General features: G+C 36.2%; 1 protein-coding gene and 1 long non-coding RNA gene across 11 annotated transcripts; one reads left to right on the top strand and one right to left on the bottom strand.

The window, feature by feature from the left end:
* The first annotated feature begins 119 nt into the window (after nucleotides 1–119).
* Nucleotides 120–19,349, top strand: LOC135162811 (arfGAP with SH3 domain, ANK repeat and PH domain-containing protein). Of its 8 annotated transcripts, XM_064121681.1 has the most exons (11): nucleotides 124–429; nucleotides 497–574; nucleotides 655–1,079; nucleotides 8,321–8,393; nucleotides 9,123–9,268; nucleotides 11,014–11,268; nucleotides 11,382–11,467; nucleotides 12,028–13,973; nucleotides 14,132–14,301; nucleotides 15,529–15,597; nucleotides 16,371–19,349. In XM_064121681.1, the coding sequence occupies exons 3-11, from the start codon at nucleotides 954–956 to the stop codon at nucleotides 16,584–16,586; spliced, it is 3,087 nt and encodes a 1,028-aa protein (XP_063977751.1). In that variant the 5' UTR covers nucleotides 124–429; nucleotides 497–574; nucleotides 655–953; the 3' UTR covers nucleotides 16,587–19,349. The 8 variants fall into 8 exon arrangements, with proteins under 8 accessions (XP_063977757.1, XP_063977756.1, XP_063977755.1 ...); XM_064121686.1 differs by lacking the exon at nucleotides 655–1,079 and having other exon boundaries at nucleotides 122–429; XM_064121679.1 differs by having other exon boundaries at nucleotides 124–574.
* On the bottom strand, nucleotides 3,205–5,953 carry LOC135162816 (uncharacterized). Of its 3 annotated transcripts, XR_010299020.1 has the most exons (5): nucleotides 5,851–5,953; nucleotides 5,618–5,739; nucleotides 5,249–5,474; nucleotides 4,980–5,098; nucleotides 3,205–3,323 (listed from the first exon to the last, which is right to left on the bottom strand). It is a non-coding gene; the product is annotated as an uncharacterized LOC135162816 (long non-coding RNA). The 3 variants fall into 3 exon arrangements; XR_010299019.1 differs by having other exon boundaries at nucleotides 5,249–5,739; XR_010299018.1 differs by having other exon boundaries at nucleotides 5,249–5,862.
* Nucleotides 19,350–20,261: the final 912 nt, after the last annotated feature.

Here is a 20,261-nt window from a genome sequence, read left to right as displayed (position 1 = left end):
GTTACACACATGCATATGACACATACCTCGTCGGTACGCATTCTCCCTGCCGAATATACCCGAACCAATCGCCCATTCCGCCCCTTCCCCAGGTCGCCGCCATAACCGAACACTCATCCACATCCGTAAACGAAACGTCTCTCTATGGCAGGCCCGCATTAGTGTGAGTTTCCCCGGCGAGGATCGACTGACTCGCGCGAGTGTCGATTGCCGTACAATCGGCGATATACCTGGTACAACAAGCATCGTCAAACTTGGCAGAAAGACCAAGATACAACCGAGTCAACAGCAGTGTTCACGCGAATAATAAAGAAGGAATAGATAGTACAATCAAAACAACAAGTGCGCATTTTTCTGATCAAAGTATTTACGCGTAAACGTTGTGATCCGTTGAAGCTGAACAATGTGTCTACCATTGCGAATGACTTAGTAAGACAATTCATCAACAAAAAGTGAATAACAACAGAGAATAATAATAAATATTGTACAATTACAGGTTGAAAATAGCTAGTAACAGAGCACGACAAAATGTCACAAAGAGAGTGCGCGAGTTTACAAATAAAAAAAAGAAGAGGTGAGGTGTGATTAATTTTCATGAGTATTTATCATATTACTTTATTCATTACACAGTTGTGTTTGGGTTTGGGGATTAAGAGGGAAGAGAGTGGAAGTGAGAGGCCGCGGGGGCGGAAAAATCGAGAGGTGTGTTCTAGCCTCCAACCACCTCCTCCTTTCTATCATTAGTGATTCGCTGTGTGCTGACAGTTTCGTTGATTCATTTATTTATAGTGATAGTGATTAATCACATTCCCGAATGAATAATAATAATAATATTTTTGCCTGCACTGTGATTTAATATTTAATCTTTGGTATCGGTGAGTGTAGGTGAAAGAGTGATTGAGTGTTTTGTGGTACATTTTCATTTTGTGGAAGATAATTGGAGAATTTGAAGAATGCCGGGTTTAATCGCAGTCAGTGAGTTCGTGGAGGAGACAAGGGAGGACTACAACTCGCCGACTACGTCCACGTTTGTGTCGCGAATGCCACAGTGCAGACAGACTATTACTGCACTTGAAGAGGTGAGTATTTTTGTAGTTTAAAAAATCATTTTGTTAAATGGTCAGGGGCGAAATTGTAGGCAGGGCAGGGCCTTGGAGAACAATTGAATATTGCGATGAATTGCAATGACCCCTCTCAGCTCCAATGGAATTTACAGATCAATCCAGTAGAGGGGCGATAGAAAAAAAGGTTGAGATAAGGCCAGAGCAAATAAATTTGCTGATTATTTTGCGAACATCTTCGAAACAAGATTAACCGAGGGGAATTATCGAGGAACATTTCTGTATAACGATTTGTACATAAATAAGGTCCCTCTGACTTTTTCCTTCAAAATCATTTCCGAGATGTTTGCAAAATAATATGGAGTGTATTCTTGGAATTATCCCCTTTTACAATTTTGTCCCATAATTATTACGTGAGGTGTTAAATGCGGTAACCCACCTCTTCGTGACCTGAAAGTTCTCTCAGTCGTGAAAAACGTAAATGAAAGAATAATTAACAATCATATTGAAGGGGAAACCAGAGAGAGAGATAAGAATTTATTTGTGGAAATATATTCGAGGAAGAGGTTTATCAAAATTCACCGAGGCATTTTTTTCTTTTCAAAGATAAAGTCATGACCTACAAAAAAATATGCTAATTTCTCTAAATCCACAAATGTGAGAGATATTTGTAGGATTGTATGTACGAAATACTTGGGCCCGGTTCCTGATACCACTCTCTGTCCTAATTATAAACCAAAATATCGATTTATCTTTTTCATTTGACAAGTTCTTTGGCAATTAAAGATTCCAAATGAAGGAATAATTTAGAATAATTTTGCAGCAAGAATTAAAATCTTCGTGGGACAATTCAGGGGCCAGAAAGAAAGCCCTAACCCTAGAAGTTCATATATATTTTCAATAACACATGTAGAGGAATGTGTTATGTTCATAATTATTTTCCTCTATCATGTTCCTACGGAATTACAAACTAGGGATGTCACGAACAGTAATTTGCTTAGTGACCTAAAAAATTCTCCAGCAATGAAAAATCCTAAACGAGAAAATAATTAAAGCGAAACAATGGAAATGTAAGAAAAGGACAACTAAGCTGTTCAAAGAAAATCATAAAACCAATTTTCTAATCAGTCTTCAAATCAAAGGCTTGATGAAAATTTATGAATTAAAATTATTACTTCGTAAATTACAGAACCCCTTATTCTCCATTTTTCTTTGTATACACCAGTTTCTGGAGTAGTGGAAAGACAATCAGCATAAAAGTTTGTGACCTGAAAAAATGCCATCTTCACGAAACACCCTGAATAAAAAAATCATTGAAAAAAAGACTAAAATGGGAACAACGCGAGAAGAAAAAAAAATACTCGGGGAACAGACCACGAATTTCTTAGGCAACATTAACAATCTGTTATCAGCTAAAAAATAGATGAATAATTTCTGGTTTGCTAATTATTTGGCCAAGGATATTTTAGATTTCCGAATATTTCCAGTTTATCTCAGTTTATGAATAAAAAATACTTATTATTCACAGTCTGATACTTTTTAAATATAATATTGAATGAATAATTGAAGTGGTTTATGCATAAATAAGGATCCCCTTAAAATATTCCTAAATGTGGCATAGCCTTGAGAAAATAGCCTACTAACGTTTGTTTCGCCTATTTTTTTAATGAAAGATTGATATGAAAATTAGTGAAAATGAATTTTTCATCTTAAAAAATTTCAATAGGCCATTTCTTATTTTTTTTTTTTTCAAATATAAAATTGATAATTGATGATTGATAAATTGATATTGATGAAAAATGATGCGTACGAACCCCTAGACAATCCTGTACTCGAAAGAGACGTTGTTTTTTAATCATCCTAACAATTACAAATATTTATTCCAAAAGAATTGAAAATTTCATGGCTCTCCTGCTTTTATAATCCCACTAAATATCGATGTGCGAGTGAGTTCAAAACGAGACCTGGAATATGCCCTTAACTTTCTTTTCCCTCCCCTCATTTCACCCCGTAGTTTTTTACTCATCATGGAAGTCGCACCAAATAACGAACCCCATCCACAGAGGACGTCTCATCATTCTTTTTATTTAATTTCTCTGTGGCTATCAAGCACCGGAAGTTGTTCTTTTTTCAACTGAAATAAGGCCTAATTCCACAGAACTTTAATCTTAATCCGCAGGGAATTTTCACCTTCATTTTTGTTCCATCAAGGGGTGGATCCATAAGCGCCAGCGGACAGGGGGAAGCGATGCACAGCTGTCCCTGAAAAATCGAAAACATGATGTCTGACGGCATTCGCCGCATCGTATTATAGATATGTACATATATTCCACCACCGAATAAGAAATCCAAGTTATTTATTTTTGAAGCGTGAGTAATCTCCGATGCGCCGTAAATTCATTGAATTTTTCGAAAACATGTTGAATTGCATGATATCGTTGTTCGTGTTTATTATTAATCAATTAAGAGAATGAATGTAAAAAAAGTTGACCTTGTCCGATCCCTATTCTTCTACTAGGTAGAAAATAAATCTAGCTAAATACATAACATGGTGAATTTGCCCTCAGCGAAATTTCCACATATTCTCCAACTTTTCATGGTGAAAAAAAAACTATTTTTGAAAATAGTCTACCATTTGTAGCATATTTCAAAGCTCTTTAAAACCCTCAACGAGTTTTAGAAAATGTTTTAATCAATTTTTCACTACAAAATTATATTTTTAATTGAAAATCCTTCTTAAAAAATCAACAGATAGACGGTTAGGAGAATTTTGAGGTTCTTTGAAGGATTAAAAATAGCTGGGTTACGTATATAACCGCCAGACAGGGGCGCTGCACAGAAAAATATATCACTTTTGATAGAAAAAGACGTTTGCGGGGACGAAATGGAGCTATAAATGATAAAATAGAGGAAAACCCAATAGATAGACAATTGCACCAGATAATAGACCGTACGGTACCAGTAGATAAACGGCTTTTTTTGACACATGGAATTTTTTTTAATGTCAGCATAGAAGCATTGTAATCGAGCAAATCGAAACTTTTGATTTATTGGTTTATGTCAACCTATTCTCATGCAAAAGCTTAATAATCATTCACACTTTCATTTTCTACAATCAACACAACATCGTACGCCTCTGCTCTAACTATTCACAGCACCACTGACATAAATTGGTGTTGATCACAACTATTTTTTTTTCTCATTGAAAACGTTAATTAATCGTAATAAATCCACCATTTTGTAGTTGTAAATTAGAGTGAAATTTCCTGAAAGCTGGTCGGATATTGCCTGACAGCTGCGTTACAACATAAAGTTAATAAGCTCTGCAGACTAAGAATGCTGAGGGTGCAGCAGGAAGGATTTATCTGTAAATTTTAGCCACTTGTTTCTTTGCAAAGAGGCTCGAGGAAAATACCCAATGAATTTTGCAGACTTAGACACTATAATCTCACGATTAGGAATTTAATTGAGGAAAAATAATTCTCGACGTTTGGAAACAACACCCGAACGTTTAAACTGACTTGGGGTTAGCACTCGAATAATGAAGAACCCAGTACTCGAACGACGTAGTTTTCGATTCTTTATACCATCAACTATCATAACAATAGACAGAAGTTAACAATTTTAAAGCGTAGAAGTGATAGAATGATTCGTTATTTATTATTGTCAACTGCTTGATAAGTTGTGTAGCCGTGCGGAAAGTATTAACCAACTGTCAGGTAATTTTTCGGAAACAGTCGCTTAACATTTTCCAAATTTGGCTGATTAGCTGGGTAATTTTTCCCAAACGGTCAACAGGATAATCATCAAAGGGTACGATAATTTCTACTGAATTTTTCTCGCCGTGTGGAAAATAATTTCATGCATTATTCGTGACTTTGTTACTCCATACGAGGAGCACTAACGATCGATACAAACCATCGCATCTTCAAGGGACGAGGAAGTTGCATGAAAGAGTCTACGGCGTCGACCTGTCTCCACCTTTGGGGAGTGTCCGGTTAAACTGGGTCACATTTTCCGTCCCACCTCAGCCATACCTAGAAAAACTCATGAAGATAAAAACAAATATCGTCTCGACATCTGTGATGTAACGAGTCTTAAAAGAAAGGAGTACGGAATTATGTTGCGTTTCGTTTCGTTTCATTTTAAATTACAGTACGTAACAATTGGCAGTATAAACGACCTACCAAGGCCGAAGACGCCTGAGGAATTCCGCGGAGCTGGGGGGGGGGGGACCGGAGGGCCCCTCCTATGATTTTAATCCAGGGACTCGGACACGCTTTTGAGCAGCTGTATCACCTGCGCCTTATGGGGAGTAACTTGAAGTCCCTGCTTGAATATTTTCTGCTTCCCTCTTCCGAGAGTTAAACTCGTTTGCCAGGGAGAGAGGGACTTTCGTGCTGAAGTACATTCCTGCAATTTTCTCATCATGACGCGGAAATATGAAGATAGCGGAATTTATATGGAAATTATGGGGTAGAAAGAAGGGGGAAGGTGTTGTGTGTAGACACTTTCCCTCGTATTTCATTCAGGGAAAATTGATTTTTCATTAATACCGGAAATCATTCGATTTCATTTGGGGAAACCATCGACTAGGTTAAGTCTATTTTGATTATTCGCCGGTGTTTGGGGAACATATCAGAATCTAATCCCTTGTTACCGTGTGCTGTATCTAAAACTAGAAGAAAAAACAATTGTGGATAAATTTCGAAATTGACTATCGATAGCATTGGTAGCAATAAAAACAATTAAAAAAAGCATAATTATGCTAAAAGTAACGCTTACGTGCCTTCTGTCAAATACACCTCAAACCTTTCTTGTTTATATTCCGTTTAGAAAAAATTAATTGTTAATATCGCACCAGTTATTTTGTTGTACACTCGAATATTTGCCCTTCGGTGTGAGTAGACGATCATCGAGTTTCTTATTTTCTCGATAAAATTAAAATTAAATTTCGTTGCAGTGGTAACGCACAAGGCTGATTCCTCATTGGTGAATATAATCACCATCTGTTCATATTCAGAGCGGGAAATTCAAATGAGACGAGCAGAACGTACAATATTTGCGGGGACATTCAGACGATTTCTTAGACCTAAATGCGTAATTTGTAGAAGACATCACATAACAATTTTTTAGTTTGACAGAACACGTCAATTGAACAATCTGATAGTTAACCACTTCCAAAAAATTCGTTTATAAGGTTTTGGCACATAATTACTGAAATGAATCGACAGTTAATAAACTCAAGAAAAATTCTGATATAATGAATTAGTCACTGCTTATGATTTAGAACAAGAATCACCTTTCTCCGATTCCAATAACGAATTCATCACTAACGCAGGCAATTAACTCCATAAAATGCCATTTCCTCGCAGTTAATTAGATCTTATCTTTTCCAAACACTTTTACTTTTTTTTTTTCATTCTCAGATTCCTCATTTCTCTCGCCATCAGCGTGTAAGGTCAGTATCTCCCTATCCGCACACGTTACGCATTCGTAACACTCAACAAGTGCGTATTTTTTTATATTAATTGAGAGAAAGCCCTGAAGAGTATCGCTATCCCGTAACAGAAAAAAAAAATGTTAATGACCAAGAATGAAGAAGATGGAAGACCGGTTCTGGAAAGGACAAACATAAGAGCTGGTGACCTTGCGACGGATTCCCTTATCCCCTCCCTTCTTCCTCCAGATGTACTTTTTAAATAATGAGTCATCCAGGTGATTTGATTCTACACCAGAGAGTGGAAAATAATAGGCGGGAAGAGGGATGATAAATCGTGTGAATGGAAAAACGGTAAAAATGTGGGGAAATGAGTGAAGACAGTTTCAATTTACAATTTAATCTGCAGATGGTGAATGATTGTGATTACATGTACATATACGCTCCCTCAGCATTTCCATGTAATCGCTACCATCTGCTCTCTAATTGACATTCACCGAGCAATTAAAATTGTGGAGGGTAAGAGACTGACTTTTTTTTGCGATAAGTCGAGATATAAAATCTTAGGATAATTGCTCAGTGGAAAGAATTGACAATGATTCTATTTTTATCGGGGATTTGTTTTTTTTTAGATGCCTTTGGCTCACTCAATTTTTTTTTTCGACCTGTCTTGGCCACCGATAGATAATCATCTGCCAACGGGCAAATGCATTAGCGCTTGAACTCTTACAATGTCACCGGATCAATTTGGATTAGACAAACGTCAGTTCGTATTTGGTGGTCAATACATCTGGGGATGGTACCATCGCAATTACGTTATTTTGTTTCTTTTTGAGAATTTATCAATCATTCTGATGCTAGGTGATTGTGGTGATTGGGGGATCTTATTGAGAAGTGGTGTCTGGTCGAAAATATCCTGAAGCTTATCTAGTTCATGCTTCAGTTGATTTTTTTCTTCTCCCAGTGAAGTGGAAGAACAAGTGTTATATTAAATTTCTGGTGATACAGTGGAGTTATTAGGAAAGACATGAAAGTATCAAGAGAACCGTTTTGCAGGGAAAATTCACTTCCCTGATATTGTATTCCAAATAGTTGCTCGTGACTTGAGTCGTTGGAATGTTAATTCAATAGTTAATAATTATGTGCTGTCAATATAGAATTTTTATTAACCAGGTGATTGTAACAAAGATCAATGTTTTTTGGGTAAAATATGAAGAGCTCTGATCTTTTTCAGTTGAACGATTGAAACCTACCGGATTACCCTGGTATAAAAAACGACATATCTGTTTCACAATACATCGACAGAGATCCGATCTTATCTAAAAATAGTGTAATAGGTCTTTCGTCAATTATCCGGCTGTATTTCCCGAAAACACTACCCAATTTATTTTAATTGTATGCTCAAAATTTTTTTCATCAAAGAGTTTAGGAGATAATTCTTGCGGTTAAATAGGTGAGGGAAGGATAAAATCAAAGGATAAATTGACCTGAACACCTTGAAATGTGGACAATGCCTGGATCAAAATGGGACGAAATAAAAAAAATAAGGGTCAGATATTCTGAAAGCCCAAATACGAGACAAGGGTGGCGTAAACAGAAAGGTCAAATGGTCATTCCTATTTGATTCGTTCAATACGTCTGATTAATTTCTCCATCTCCTCTTATTAATAACTGCTGGATAAAAAAGAAATTGATATTATAGCTGGATTTGCATTCGTCCAAATCCTCGTGAAGTTTCAATAAGTTATTAAATGTTCATAATTTAGCGTCCAATTTGCATTAGATAATCCACATTTTATCACATTTTCTTCTTTTTCAGACTTTGGATTTTGACAGGGAGGGATTGACAAAACTCAAGAAGGCGATCAAGGCTATACATAATTCAGGAAATGGTGAGTGTTGCATCTAACGAAAGATATACCCAGGATATAATAAATAGAATTATTTAGAATAGTAGTCCTTCGGAATTGGCGATGTTTTGAAGAACATCAATTATCGAAGAATTTTTTTTTACTCGTCAAACATGAAACCAGTTTTCTTTTGAGATTTTTCGTTTTTTTTTTCACACAAAGAATCTTCCAAAATTGTCAACTACCTTAAGAGGTCACACATCTAATTCACTATTTAACAAAGCAAATGATAGAACCAACTTTTATCTACTTTTCACTATTTGTGGAATTATACTCATCATTTACAACAGTGGTAGCATGTAAACTAGTATCGCGGTCTATAAAAAGCTATAAAGCAAAGTGCGACGCACCATCGAGTCAGAAACACCAGCAGCGTCAGACAGAATCGATTTCTCTGGCGCCCGCGTGTACGGCTGATGCCCGGAAGAGCTCGTACCATTTCCTTCTGAAGGACTAGCCTAACGTAACTGACATCAATGCCACTGGCTGTCAAAAGATTCTTTTCAAGCGACGAATTCATTCATTTCTCACCCTCTAATGAGTCTGCCTTTGTTCAAAGGATCTTTTTTTTTCCAATAAATGGAGTCTCAGTTGACTTTAATGGAAGTTACATAGATCTAGACTATCTTCTCCTTGGAGATCTTGATTAGATCCTTCATGATTTAAGGGAGGTGGTTGTGTAAGTGGTTATCGATCTTTTGTTTTTTTCAGCACACGTGGACAATGAAGTCTATCTGGGGAGAGCTCTGGAGAGACTCGGAGATGCTGCACTCAAGGAGCAGGAACCTGATATTGGCGCTGCATTTCTAAAGTTTGCGGTAGTCACTAAAGAACTGAGTGCACTCATGAAGACATTAGTAAGGAAATTAGCCTGTGTATAGAATAGATGTACGGGTGTACGTGCGCGATGCGCGTGTGTCGTCGAGCTCCGAAAAATTATCTATTCATAATTTTTCTACCATTATTAATATTGAAAAATCTATTTCCATTTAGACTTTTTTCAATGTCTCAGATAATATTTCAACAATGTCACTGAATGATAGTGTAATACAATTTACAATTCATAATTTATTTTATGAAATTGAAATGCCTTTTAAGGAAACCATACATCCTGTTCTCTTCACGAGCAGTAGAACACAATTCTTTACCACAATAAAAATAGATGATATCGTTGAATGTAGGTTTGAGCTGGAAGCGTAACAGATCTATCGACTAAGCCTATTACAATAAAAAATATAATCATTACTGCTAGAAAACGATTTTCTAAAAACAATTCTTTTTCCCATAAAATGTTTACAAAATTAATATGAGATTAGAAGTATTCAACAAGGAATTTACTCAGTCTTAAATTTGATTTGAATTTGTTTTTTAATTGACGAAATACAATAAATTGTGGATTAGCCGTAATAATTATTGCAAACTATTTTTTCTCGATTATATTCTATTATTAATATTCTCAATCTAGAACAATTGCTAACGTCAATGCCCAGACTTAACTCGCTCTGACTGTCATACGTTTTTCTCACCATATAACATATGCCCACTAACATCGCACTGATGCTCATTGATATTGCTTATTAGTCGTCCGACGAGAATTAATTCTATTGACATCGCCTTATTAATCCCTCTCCTATTACGTAATATCCTCAAATCGAATATGCGTCTTGTTGCTTCCATTGTCTGAAGAAAAAAAAATCCACTGGGTTTCTTTCTCTCCCTTTCTGTCCACGACATCCTGAATTTTCGTTTCAAAATAAGTGACAGTGGACGGTTGAAGTTGATGTTGCAAGGCTTCGATCCATTTCCACTGATATTCAATAGTCAATGTCTATCTTTGCCTCGCGAGAGGGAGGGAGAGAGAGACCCTACGACAAATAAAATGTTGAGACTTTATCGTATAGCTTTTATGCTCTGATCGTACACGTATGGCGACAGCAGTTTTTTGAGGGGGAATCATGCTTGAGAGCATTCCCAGAGGGGAAGAAGGACCATTCAAAACCACGTCCCATAAGCTAAATAGAACAGAGAGTTATGAGTCAGCATCAATTCTCACTGAGTAAAGAAAAAAAAGACAAAAAAGCGAAAAGAGAGAGACGAATAAAATTGTGAAATGCAGGATCTGTTATTCTTTGCTAGAGTTTGACAAAATTTGAAATGGATAGTTGAACAATTTTTCACGGTTCTCCGTTCGTTTTTGTTGATTGAATCGATACTTGTGTGCCATCAACTACAGTATATTATTTCATCAGACGATTTTACAGTATTATCCGACGAATGGGGCTTTATAATCCGAGGAGAAGGCGAGAATTTTAATCGCATTCGTTAGATAATCCTTCTAGCGTCAAACATAGAATACGTGACGTCATCGAGGCCGAAAATCGCGATTAAATCGAACAATGCAAGATTAGAATCACGGTATATTGAGCCTAGTGACATAAAGTATTATTCGACACCAACAAGACGCGGGAATGTTTCATACTTTTGGAGATTCTGTTATTAGAATTGAAAAATAGAAAATAGGAAAAACTTTGTAGACAGTTTATTGACAAAATTTTTTTCTTAGTCAAATATTCTTCTCACACTTTTATGAATCTTTATTCAGATGCAAAATATCAACAACATCGTCATGTTCCCCCTCGATTCGGTGTTGAAAGGAGACTTGAGAGGGGTGAAAGGGGACTTGAAGAGGCCATTCGAAAAAGCGTGGAAGGATTACGAGGCTAAGTACGCGAAAATAGAAAAGGAGAAGAAGCAACATGCAAAAGAAGCGGGTCTTATACGAACGGAAGTCACACCTGCTGAAATTGCAGACGAAATGGAGAAAGAGAGACGGTTGTTTCAATTACAAATGTGTGAGGTGTATTATCCTTTCAATTTGCGTGATCATAGGAATCAGTGTGAAGAACACTGATTTATGATTTGCATTAATTTACATTATTCTATTTGTGTAATACTTGTTTTCTCTTACAGTACCTCATAAAAGTTAATGAAATCAAAACGAAAAAAGGGATTGAGCTGCTGCAACATCTTGTCGAGTATTACCACGCACAAACTAAGTAAATATCTTTTGATTTATCAATTACGTTGTTGTGAAATACCCCATATGTACAGTAGATATCATTTTTCAACATAAAATTCATATAAATTCAGCAGTAGAATACAACAATTACCGTTTCCACTTAAAAAAAAATAAATTCTCAGCCTGAATGTTGTTCAGTAATTAGTAATGTGTTAAAATAACAAAAGGCTTCTCACAGTCAGGATAACGTCAACCGGGAACTTCATTTTTTTATCAAGTCATTCATTCGGGTGATAAATGCATCGTCATCGAATGTCAAAGTGTCAAATGTATCTCATGATACTGATTATGAGAGTAGAACGAGTGAGAGACGAAGTCCACAAGTAAATTAATTTTGACCCACCAAAATCTTAAGCGGAAATTTACCGAAAAAATGATTAATGACTAAAAATTTTCATTGCCTGGTTAGAACGATATCTACTTGTCTCTTCTTGGCCATGTCATTGAATATTGAAGAAGGAGTGCTGGAAATTACTGGAGTTCTCTCAGTGTAGATTCAACCGTTTCACGTGATATCCTGTTTTTGTTTTTTCTCAGCTACTTTCAAGATGGCTTGAAAACTATCGAACACTTCGGTTCCTATATAGTAGACCTCAGCATTAAGCTCCAGAAGATCCGCCAGACCCAAGATGAGGAACGTCGTCGACTCACAGAACTTCGCAGCCTCCTCCGAAGTTCGGGTTGTGACAAGGAGCTCACAACAAACGCCTCCGCTGGATATTCTCTCCATCAGCTCCAAGGGGACAAACAACACGGTGTTACTCGCTCCGGGCACTTGCTCAAAAAGAGCGAGGGAAAGATGCGTCGTGTGTGGCAGAAACGTCGTTGTGCTGTACAGGCTGAAGGTTACCTAGACATCTGTCATGCGGATGAAAACAAGCCACCCACTCGAGTCAATCTCCTCACCTGCCAAATAAAACTAGTCCCCGATGACAAGCGAGGCTTCGACCTCATCAGCTACAATCGAACTTATCATTTCCAAGCAGAAGATGAGACCGACCAACGAGCATGGATGTCAGTTTTAGTGAATTGCAAGGAGCGAGCCCTCCTGAGAGCTTTTGATGCCAGTGGAAAGGCTGACGCAGGTCAAGGGAATCCCACTCTCGTTGAACTACAACAGGCGGTTATCAGATGTGTCATGAGACTCTCAGGTAACGATCAGTGCTGTGACTGCTCGTCGCAAAATGACGCCACGTGGCTGTCAACGAATTTCGGAATAATTGTCTGCATCGAGTGCAGTGGGATTCACAGAGATCTTGGGGTTCACATCTCCAGGATACAATCATTAACCCTCGATAATGTTGGAACTGCGCAGTTATTATTAGCGAGATACATGACTAATCAATCTTTTAATGAAGTTATGGAAGCGACTCTTCATCATAATTTGAAACCATCTCCATCGTCCTCCATGGAGGAGAGATATGAATTCATTCGGGCTAAATATGTTGATAAACGATACGTCATGAATACTTGCGCAGATGAACGGGATCTACTATCGGATCTTGAGCATGCGGTCAATAATAGGGATCTTCAACAATTGCTACAGGTATTTGCTGAGAATGTGGACCTCGCAGCGCCCCTACCGACTTCTGAGGTGGGTGAAACAGCCCTGCATTTGGCTATTCTCAGGGAAATGGGGGGGAGTCTGCATCTAGTCGATTTTCTGGTACAAAATATGCAGAGTGGAGGGGTTGATAGAGCTACTGTAGACGGGGAAACTGCTCTGCATTTTGCCGCAAGGCATGACAGGGCTGAAGCGATGAAGCTACTATTGAGAGCTGGGGCTGATCCGACATTAAGGAATAAACAAGATAAAACACCGTCAGATATTGCACAAGAGTTGGGACATCTTGCATGTAAGGACTTGTTAAGTCACGCACTACAGAAACAAAAGACTCAGTTTGATAATGTCAATATTGACTGGAATTTATCCCATGACGAAGGATCCACCGATTTCTCGGACGACGAGACAATTATTGAGGATCGGAATGGATGCTTAACGCCAGAGAAAAAATCTCGTAGTAGACCTCCCTCCTACGCAGGAGGTGGTGGTTCTGGCCCTGGGGACTCGCCAATAACTTTGAGAAGCCGAAGTAGTACCTGTGATAGTCTCCAAAGTGGTTCTTCTCCGAATTCAGTGACAAGTAGACAACAAATGCCACCGCCCCCGCCACCTCAAGCGAGAAAGCCGATAATAGCGTCGAGTCCAATGGGACCACCAGACATGGTTTTAAATATTCACGGATCACTCAAAAAGAGGGTAGCACCACCTCCTCCACCTGGAACTGGCGGGGGTGGAATGCTCACCGCTCACTATGGAACTCTACCGACTTCTGTTAACTTAGCCACCTCATCACACAGTAGAACTACCAGTGAGCCTATTTTGGCTGGTCATTCTTTGCACAGTTTACCACATTCTTTGAATACCTTGAATAGTTTGCATCATAAGAGGTCACCTAGCAGCGACTCATCGACTGGGCATGGTAAGACTTTTAGTCATTGAAAGGCAAACAGACATTGAATTGTCTAAATATTTCGAACAAACTCAGGACAATAGTTTAATTATTTTTCTTCATAGTTAACGTCCAAATTTTATAATAGATAAATTGAACGTTTTTTAATTTCCATTTGTTCATTTCAGGCACGTTGGATAAATCAAATACATCAACTCTCCAAAGGCCACGAAATCCTCCTCCTCCGGCTCCCTCCATCGCATCATCATCGAGAATGAGTAATGGACGGAGCAGTGAATCCTTGAGTTCAATGTGTTCAGAACATGGGATTGGTAATCCCGTACCTCCCCCCAGAAAGGTAAGTTATTTTTAAGTCATAAGAGAGAAGATTCATGGTTGATAACTAGTCGCAAAGTGTTAAAATGGAACTAACAAATCAAGTTTTACATCCCTTTAATGATCTTAGAATTCTGACAATAGATAAGTTTATGGAAATATCTCCGGATTTTTCTTGATATTCCCTTAGCTTCTCTGCAATCTCTGTTGGCATAATTTTAGAATCATTGAGGATGTCATCTTGAATATGTTGCATTTTATCCTCTCTCTACAAAATACCCTTTCGTGGTGAAGGATTTGAGTTGGATATGAATTTGGGTGATACTTGGGGGACACTACAGGGAATTTTAATTTTTCATTTGTCTTTGAACTAACATCCAGTAGCATTGGATTATAATTTCTTTAGTCATTCACGTTTGACATGCTCGTATACATTTCACCTCATACTAACAACTAACATCTTCATTATCAATCATTATCAAAATTTCTACCAATGAAATAAAGGTCATAATGGAACCCCGAAATAAATAAATTAATTAATAAATGTACAAATTTCTTATCTAGGATTTCCACCTCTAATTTCATCGAGGAAATTATATTTTTCTCGGTTCGATAAAATTTTGAACAAAAAATAAAAAATGTCAATTTGAGATAAATTTTATCCTTTGTCATAAAAACGAATTTAGTAGTGAAGTGGTAGAGAAAAATGAGTTTAGTTTTTCAGAGATATTTTATAATTCCAGGAAGACAGTTTTTAAAGTTTTTTTTCTCGACCTGGGACTTAGATTCATAAATGTTTCTCAATAGTTCAACTAGGATCATGACTACGCAATCGCATTGCCATATGCAAAAATAGTAATAATGAAAAGAAGTAGTACAAAAAATTCAATAACCACATTGTTATAATTATGGAGTCATCAGGTTGTTATTGGGTTGAATACACAAAAGGCCCTATTGATGGAAAACCCAACAAACACGAATGCCTGAATCTCACATACTTTTGTGATATTCTACAGGTAATGAAAAAAAATATAAATAAATAGTATAACAACCGAAAAAATATTTTTTCTCATTTTGTCCAACGATTACTCGTTCTCCAGATGTCTCCGTAATTAACGGTTGATAATTTTTTGATGAAATTGAACCACTTTGCTACTCAAATAAATGCATGTTCTTTATCTATCACTTCTCTCTGTGAAAAATGTTATGCCCGGCTGATGGTTTTTGTCATTAACACCTGTTGGTACAGCGAAGGGAACGATCCAGATTAGAAAGCTACGCCGAGGAGCCCTCATCTTTGCTCCCCAATCTGAATCCGGTAAACATTTGGCACGCACAGTAGCATGCGACATTTGAAAATTAATACAAAAAATTAATAAATTGTGTTGTCAATCGCTATGAATGTAACTCGCACATTTTCAAGTGTCGTAAAGCTTAGCATGATCATTTGCATCTTCAAACAAACGCATCTCACCTGCATTCATGATAAGAGGCTTTTCATGCCAAATAAGCCAATAGCTAACTTCAATCTCTTGAAAGTTCATTTTCATTACGCCGTGTTGGGAAAGTAAAGTCTTGATGGCATGAGACAGAGCCATCCTCATCTGTACTCTTGGTACATAACAAGGGCGGCAAAAATTTTTTAATGACATGACTGCGAAAATCTATACCTCACGTAGTTCGTGCGAAATTTTACTTTACAACGTACCTCAAAGGCATAATAACACATTTCGTATTTCGTAACGTATTTTGTTTTCAAGTAATCAAACATCAGTTTGTGGATTAAAATTTGTTTTTTAAAAATGGAGAAAATAATTCCATCAGTTGAGGAAAAATAAAAAAATTTCTTTGTGTGCTTGTGGTTTTGGATAAAAAAATTTCATTAATGTACTTGTGTGCGAATGAAGTCTCTTTTGATGTGACCAAACAATGCAATCTTTTGTCAATGAAACGTCCATTGTGTGTAAACTGAAACCATAAAAATTATCAGCATGTGTCCATCATTTAATAGCTCCAGCGAAGGAAATATCCATTGCAATAGGCCGACAATTGTCTGTAAACTAATCTCATTCATTTCTACTTTCAATAAAGCCGACTTCATCGAGCTTGAATGGATTGCGTCGTTGTCGTGCACTTTACGACTGTGAAGCTGACAACGAGGACGAGCTTTCGTTTCGCGAGGGTGAAGTTATAATCGTTACCAACGAACAAACCGACGATGATAATTGGATGGAAGGAGTACTGGAACGTGCACCAGAGAGACGAGGAATGTTTCCAATAAGTTTTGTACATATGCTGCAGGATTAACACGCGGTTAGTCTCAACTCGTTAGCAACAATTTCTAATTCACCGAGTACTTTGAGTATGACCAGTCTCAACAAGTGTAACGATAATTAATCGGCAAATGCACACTTTAGTAATGAGAGGCATACAGAAATCAAGTGAATGGGTTAAATGAGATTAATAGAATACATTTATGGATGGTAATGCTTCAATTTTTATTCAACACGTCAATTTTCATTTCACTCCCCTGTTTAATTGGCATCAGTACTTTTCGATAATTGACCACATACATGTGATATTTCCGTAAATAATACCCCGAGAGTTGCAGAATTATCGTATAATTCTCTGTGAGTTCGTGACAAAAAAACGAACAAGTCAAGTGTTTATGTAAAAAACATCACGAGTAAAAACTTGACGATTTCGTTTGACCGCCAGGAACCTGTGGAGATATTGTTCGATTAATTTTTAAGCTCAAATGTTATTAATGGGGGAATTTTTGTATCCAAATTCCGGCTACAGGAATGGCAAAGTGAGAAAAATTTAATCTGACAGTTCTAACCAGGAGTTCACTTAGTCTCGTCATTCTGTTTTTCACAAATATAGTTAATATGAAAAATTACTAGATTTATCGAAAAAAATAACAATCAAGGGAATTTTATGTTGACTGTATAAAGTAATCATCACATTAGGATAATTCTTTTGATTGGAAATTGAATGGAGAATAGGTCCCCAATTCTATTCATCCTTCAATAAAAAAAAGTACCTCTAAAAAGTACTCATCCTAGAATAACTCAAAGCCATGTTGAACCTAGTGCGATTAAGACTTTCATCTTTAATTGAAATGCATGCAAATGTGGCGATAGAAATGTTCGAAGATGCTTAGCAAGTAAAGTGTCATTCAATGTCTTATCCTAGAGTATTTTTCGAGTAAACAACAATATTGTTGATGAAGAACAAAGTTATTAAATTAGATAGATCTATATTTCCTCGATCGTTGAGCGTGAAAAAAAATCTATTACGTATTATGCATGGCACGATAAGTATTACTAGAATATCCATCACAAGAAATATCAAAAACTGCGGGAGTATCAATTAACTTAAGTGATGAACATGCATGTGTCCATAATAATTTGCAAACAATTTTCCAAATATATTCAACAAAGAGAAAGTTATAAGTTTTCATTGTTTAACCCCTGTTGTTCATCACTTCAGCATAGAAATTGAAAACTAAAATAAAAAAGTCGATTTATTCAAAAAAAAAAATTGATTTTTCAATGTGACGCCATAATGTCTAGTTCTCAAACACAAAATATATATAAAAAAATAGTGGAATTAAAGAACACTTGACTATTTATTAGTAATTAGAAACTCGAATGAATGTAAGATGTCGCATCGTACAATTATTAAACTCAATTATTATACTGACTATAAATTTGACTAGTTTACGTGACACCAAAGAAAGGCAAAAAAAATTTTATCATCAAAGATGAGAGGTAAATGATACGAAACAATGATGAATTGAAATTCTCATCTCCAGCATGTAAATATATCTTTATACGTGTATATATACAAAATGTATATATTTTGAAATTGAAACGTAAAGGACTTAAAAATTGCATGAAAATGCAGTACAACTCAAATGAATCGATGAAAAATGATTGTAATTGGAACTGAAAAAATTCCTCGACTCTGAGAATAAATGACGAGGAGTAATTTTTACTGTAATTTGGCCTCTATGTATCAAATTTTGAAGCTAATTAATTGTGATTAGGCTATTATTTATTGATTCAATTCTATCAGCATGAAAAACATTCACGAATCACATCACAACTCGTGAGTCGGTACTTTTATTACTCATCATATGATTATTGTTGATTCACGAATTCAACGCCAACATTTGATGTCTTTTTATTGCTCTTAATAAATTAATATAAATTAATATATTCAATATTTGTATGTACTCGTAGTGTAGGTAGGACACAGAGAAAATCATCAATAAATGTTAAACGATAAACAAGTCATTATGATCGATACTTGGTATAAATGACGACTGGTGTAATTATTCAAGTATTTGTATAACATGCATAATAACGATTTCTGTAATATGGATGAAACATGATGTATCAAATGAAATGAATATTCTAAAAAAATCACTTATAAAAAAAAAACAGAAATAAACGTTGTTTAGGAAATAATTGTCTCGATTATTTTAATAGGATGAGCCAATTAAAAATCCTATCCTTATCTCAATTTAATTCTGGACGTTAATGGGGATAATGGTCGATGATCGAAATGAGAAATTCGATTTCTCTTTCCTGTTATTCAGACGTTCATCAATCAGACGTCTAAGAGCTAAAAAAGATTTTAATTAGCAAAAGATCCTGTGAATAAAATAACTGCTAACATTTAGTTGCGTATGAAAATGTTTTTATTGAAAAGTGGTTTTTGTTTACACACTACAACGTTAGTGTATTTCCTCTATGATTTTTTTTTTCATTTTTTTTTCTTCAACAGTACAAAAATTGCGTCTTTACAAGTTGTCCGGCTTAATAACTAAATACCCCAGTTAGCAATACCTGATCGCAAGAATAAGCCCATTTTTTCCACTTCACAGTAAAATGCCAATTAGATTTGAAACACAATCAATGAGTGTTTCTTTAAAAAACTAGATAAATTGTGATTGGATTTTCAAAATCAATCACAATTTTTTTTTTTATTCAGAGACTGCTATCTGGGTTACCTTTGGAGACACCCTCAACAACTAAACACTCAGTTACTTGAAGAAATGAGTGGATTGTCGATTAAAATAAGTCGGTGCACTCGTTAAAATGAATGAAATCAATACATACTAATATCCTAAGCATTTTCGATTACTCTTAATCATTCCATTGTTTTCTTTCTTCGTTCAATTAACGTAACAATAGCCGCCGAAGCATTTGAATTTTTCCCGAGGCATAATTGAATACTTCCTCGGGTGATTTAACTCAGTAGCAAAATGATCAAATGAATCAAGCAAAAAGGTTTTTGTTAATGCTGCAATTATTATCGTAACTTTTTTTTTTAATGGGTAAACGATATTCAAAACACTGACTGCCCGGTAGATTACCAGTAGTTAAACTTTTTGCTAACAAGTGACAATGGAAATAATTAGCTGATCCAAAAAAACTATCATAAAACATCACCTGAACTTTTTCATTTCCGAAATAATTGCATAATGACAAAAAAAATTCATATCTGTCTTGAACCATTTTACCCCTCTACTACTAAACTAGTTCATTGTCTATTGCTCAATTTCTTTAACTAGCCCTCTCTTGGCTGTCTTCTAAGTACAACCTTATTCGCCCGTTTCAACGAGAGTATCTCGTTGAATTTACTAGCGTAGTAAAATCATAACAGTATACAACGCCAAACACTACACATTCTATCAATATCTCTGAAATCATGAGCTTTAGACAAAGGAAAATTTTCGTGTCAACACCAAATTAAATTGTCTCCTTTGGGGTTCAGTTGCAGCACCCCCTATTAAGGGAATCCTCAGTTAAGTATCAGAACCAATAGAAGAATCTTCCGATCTATTTTCATGGACAGTTCAGAAGATTGTTCACCAAAATTGTAGTATATAAATGTATCATCACAATCGGCTTGCCACATCATTAATTATTCAGAAGTATTCGATAAGACATCACTTTATCCTGATAT

The sequence above is a fragment of the Diachasmimorpha longicaudata genome, chromosome 5, assembly GCF_034640455.1.
Source record: "Diachasmimorpha longicaudata isolate KC_UGA_2023 chromosome 5, iyDiaLong2, whole genome shotgun sequence".
Lineage (NCBI taxonomy): Eukaryota > Metazoa > Arthropoda > Insecta > Hymenoptera > Braconidae > Diachasmimorpha > Diachasmimorpha longicaudata.
The sequence above is the reverse complement of the archived record's forward strand: the minus strand, read 5'-3'. Positions and strand labels throughout refer to the sequence as shown.

What these genes read in the sequence shown, in the direction of transcription:
- LOC135162811 (XM_064121681.1), top strand. Translation starts at nt 954, where the DNA reads ATGCCGGGTTTAATCGCAGTCAGTGAGTTCGTGGAGGAGACAAGGGAG. An exon ending in GTGCACTCATGAAGACATTA is followed by an intron (nt 9,269 to 11,013) that starts GTAAGGAAATTA and finishes ATCTTTATTCAG; the next exon opens with ATGCAAAATATCAACAACAT. An exon ending in TGCTCCCCAATCTGAATCCG is followed by an intron (nt 15,598 to 16,370) that starts GTAAACATTTGG and finishes CTTTCAATAAAG; the next exon opens with CCGACTTCATCGAGCTTGAA.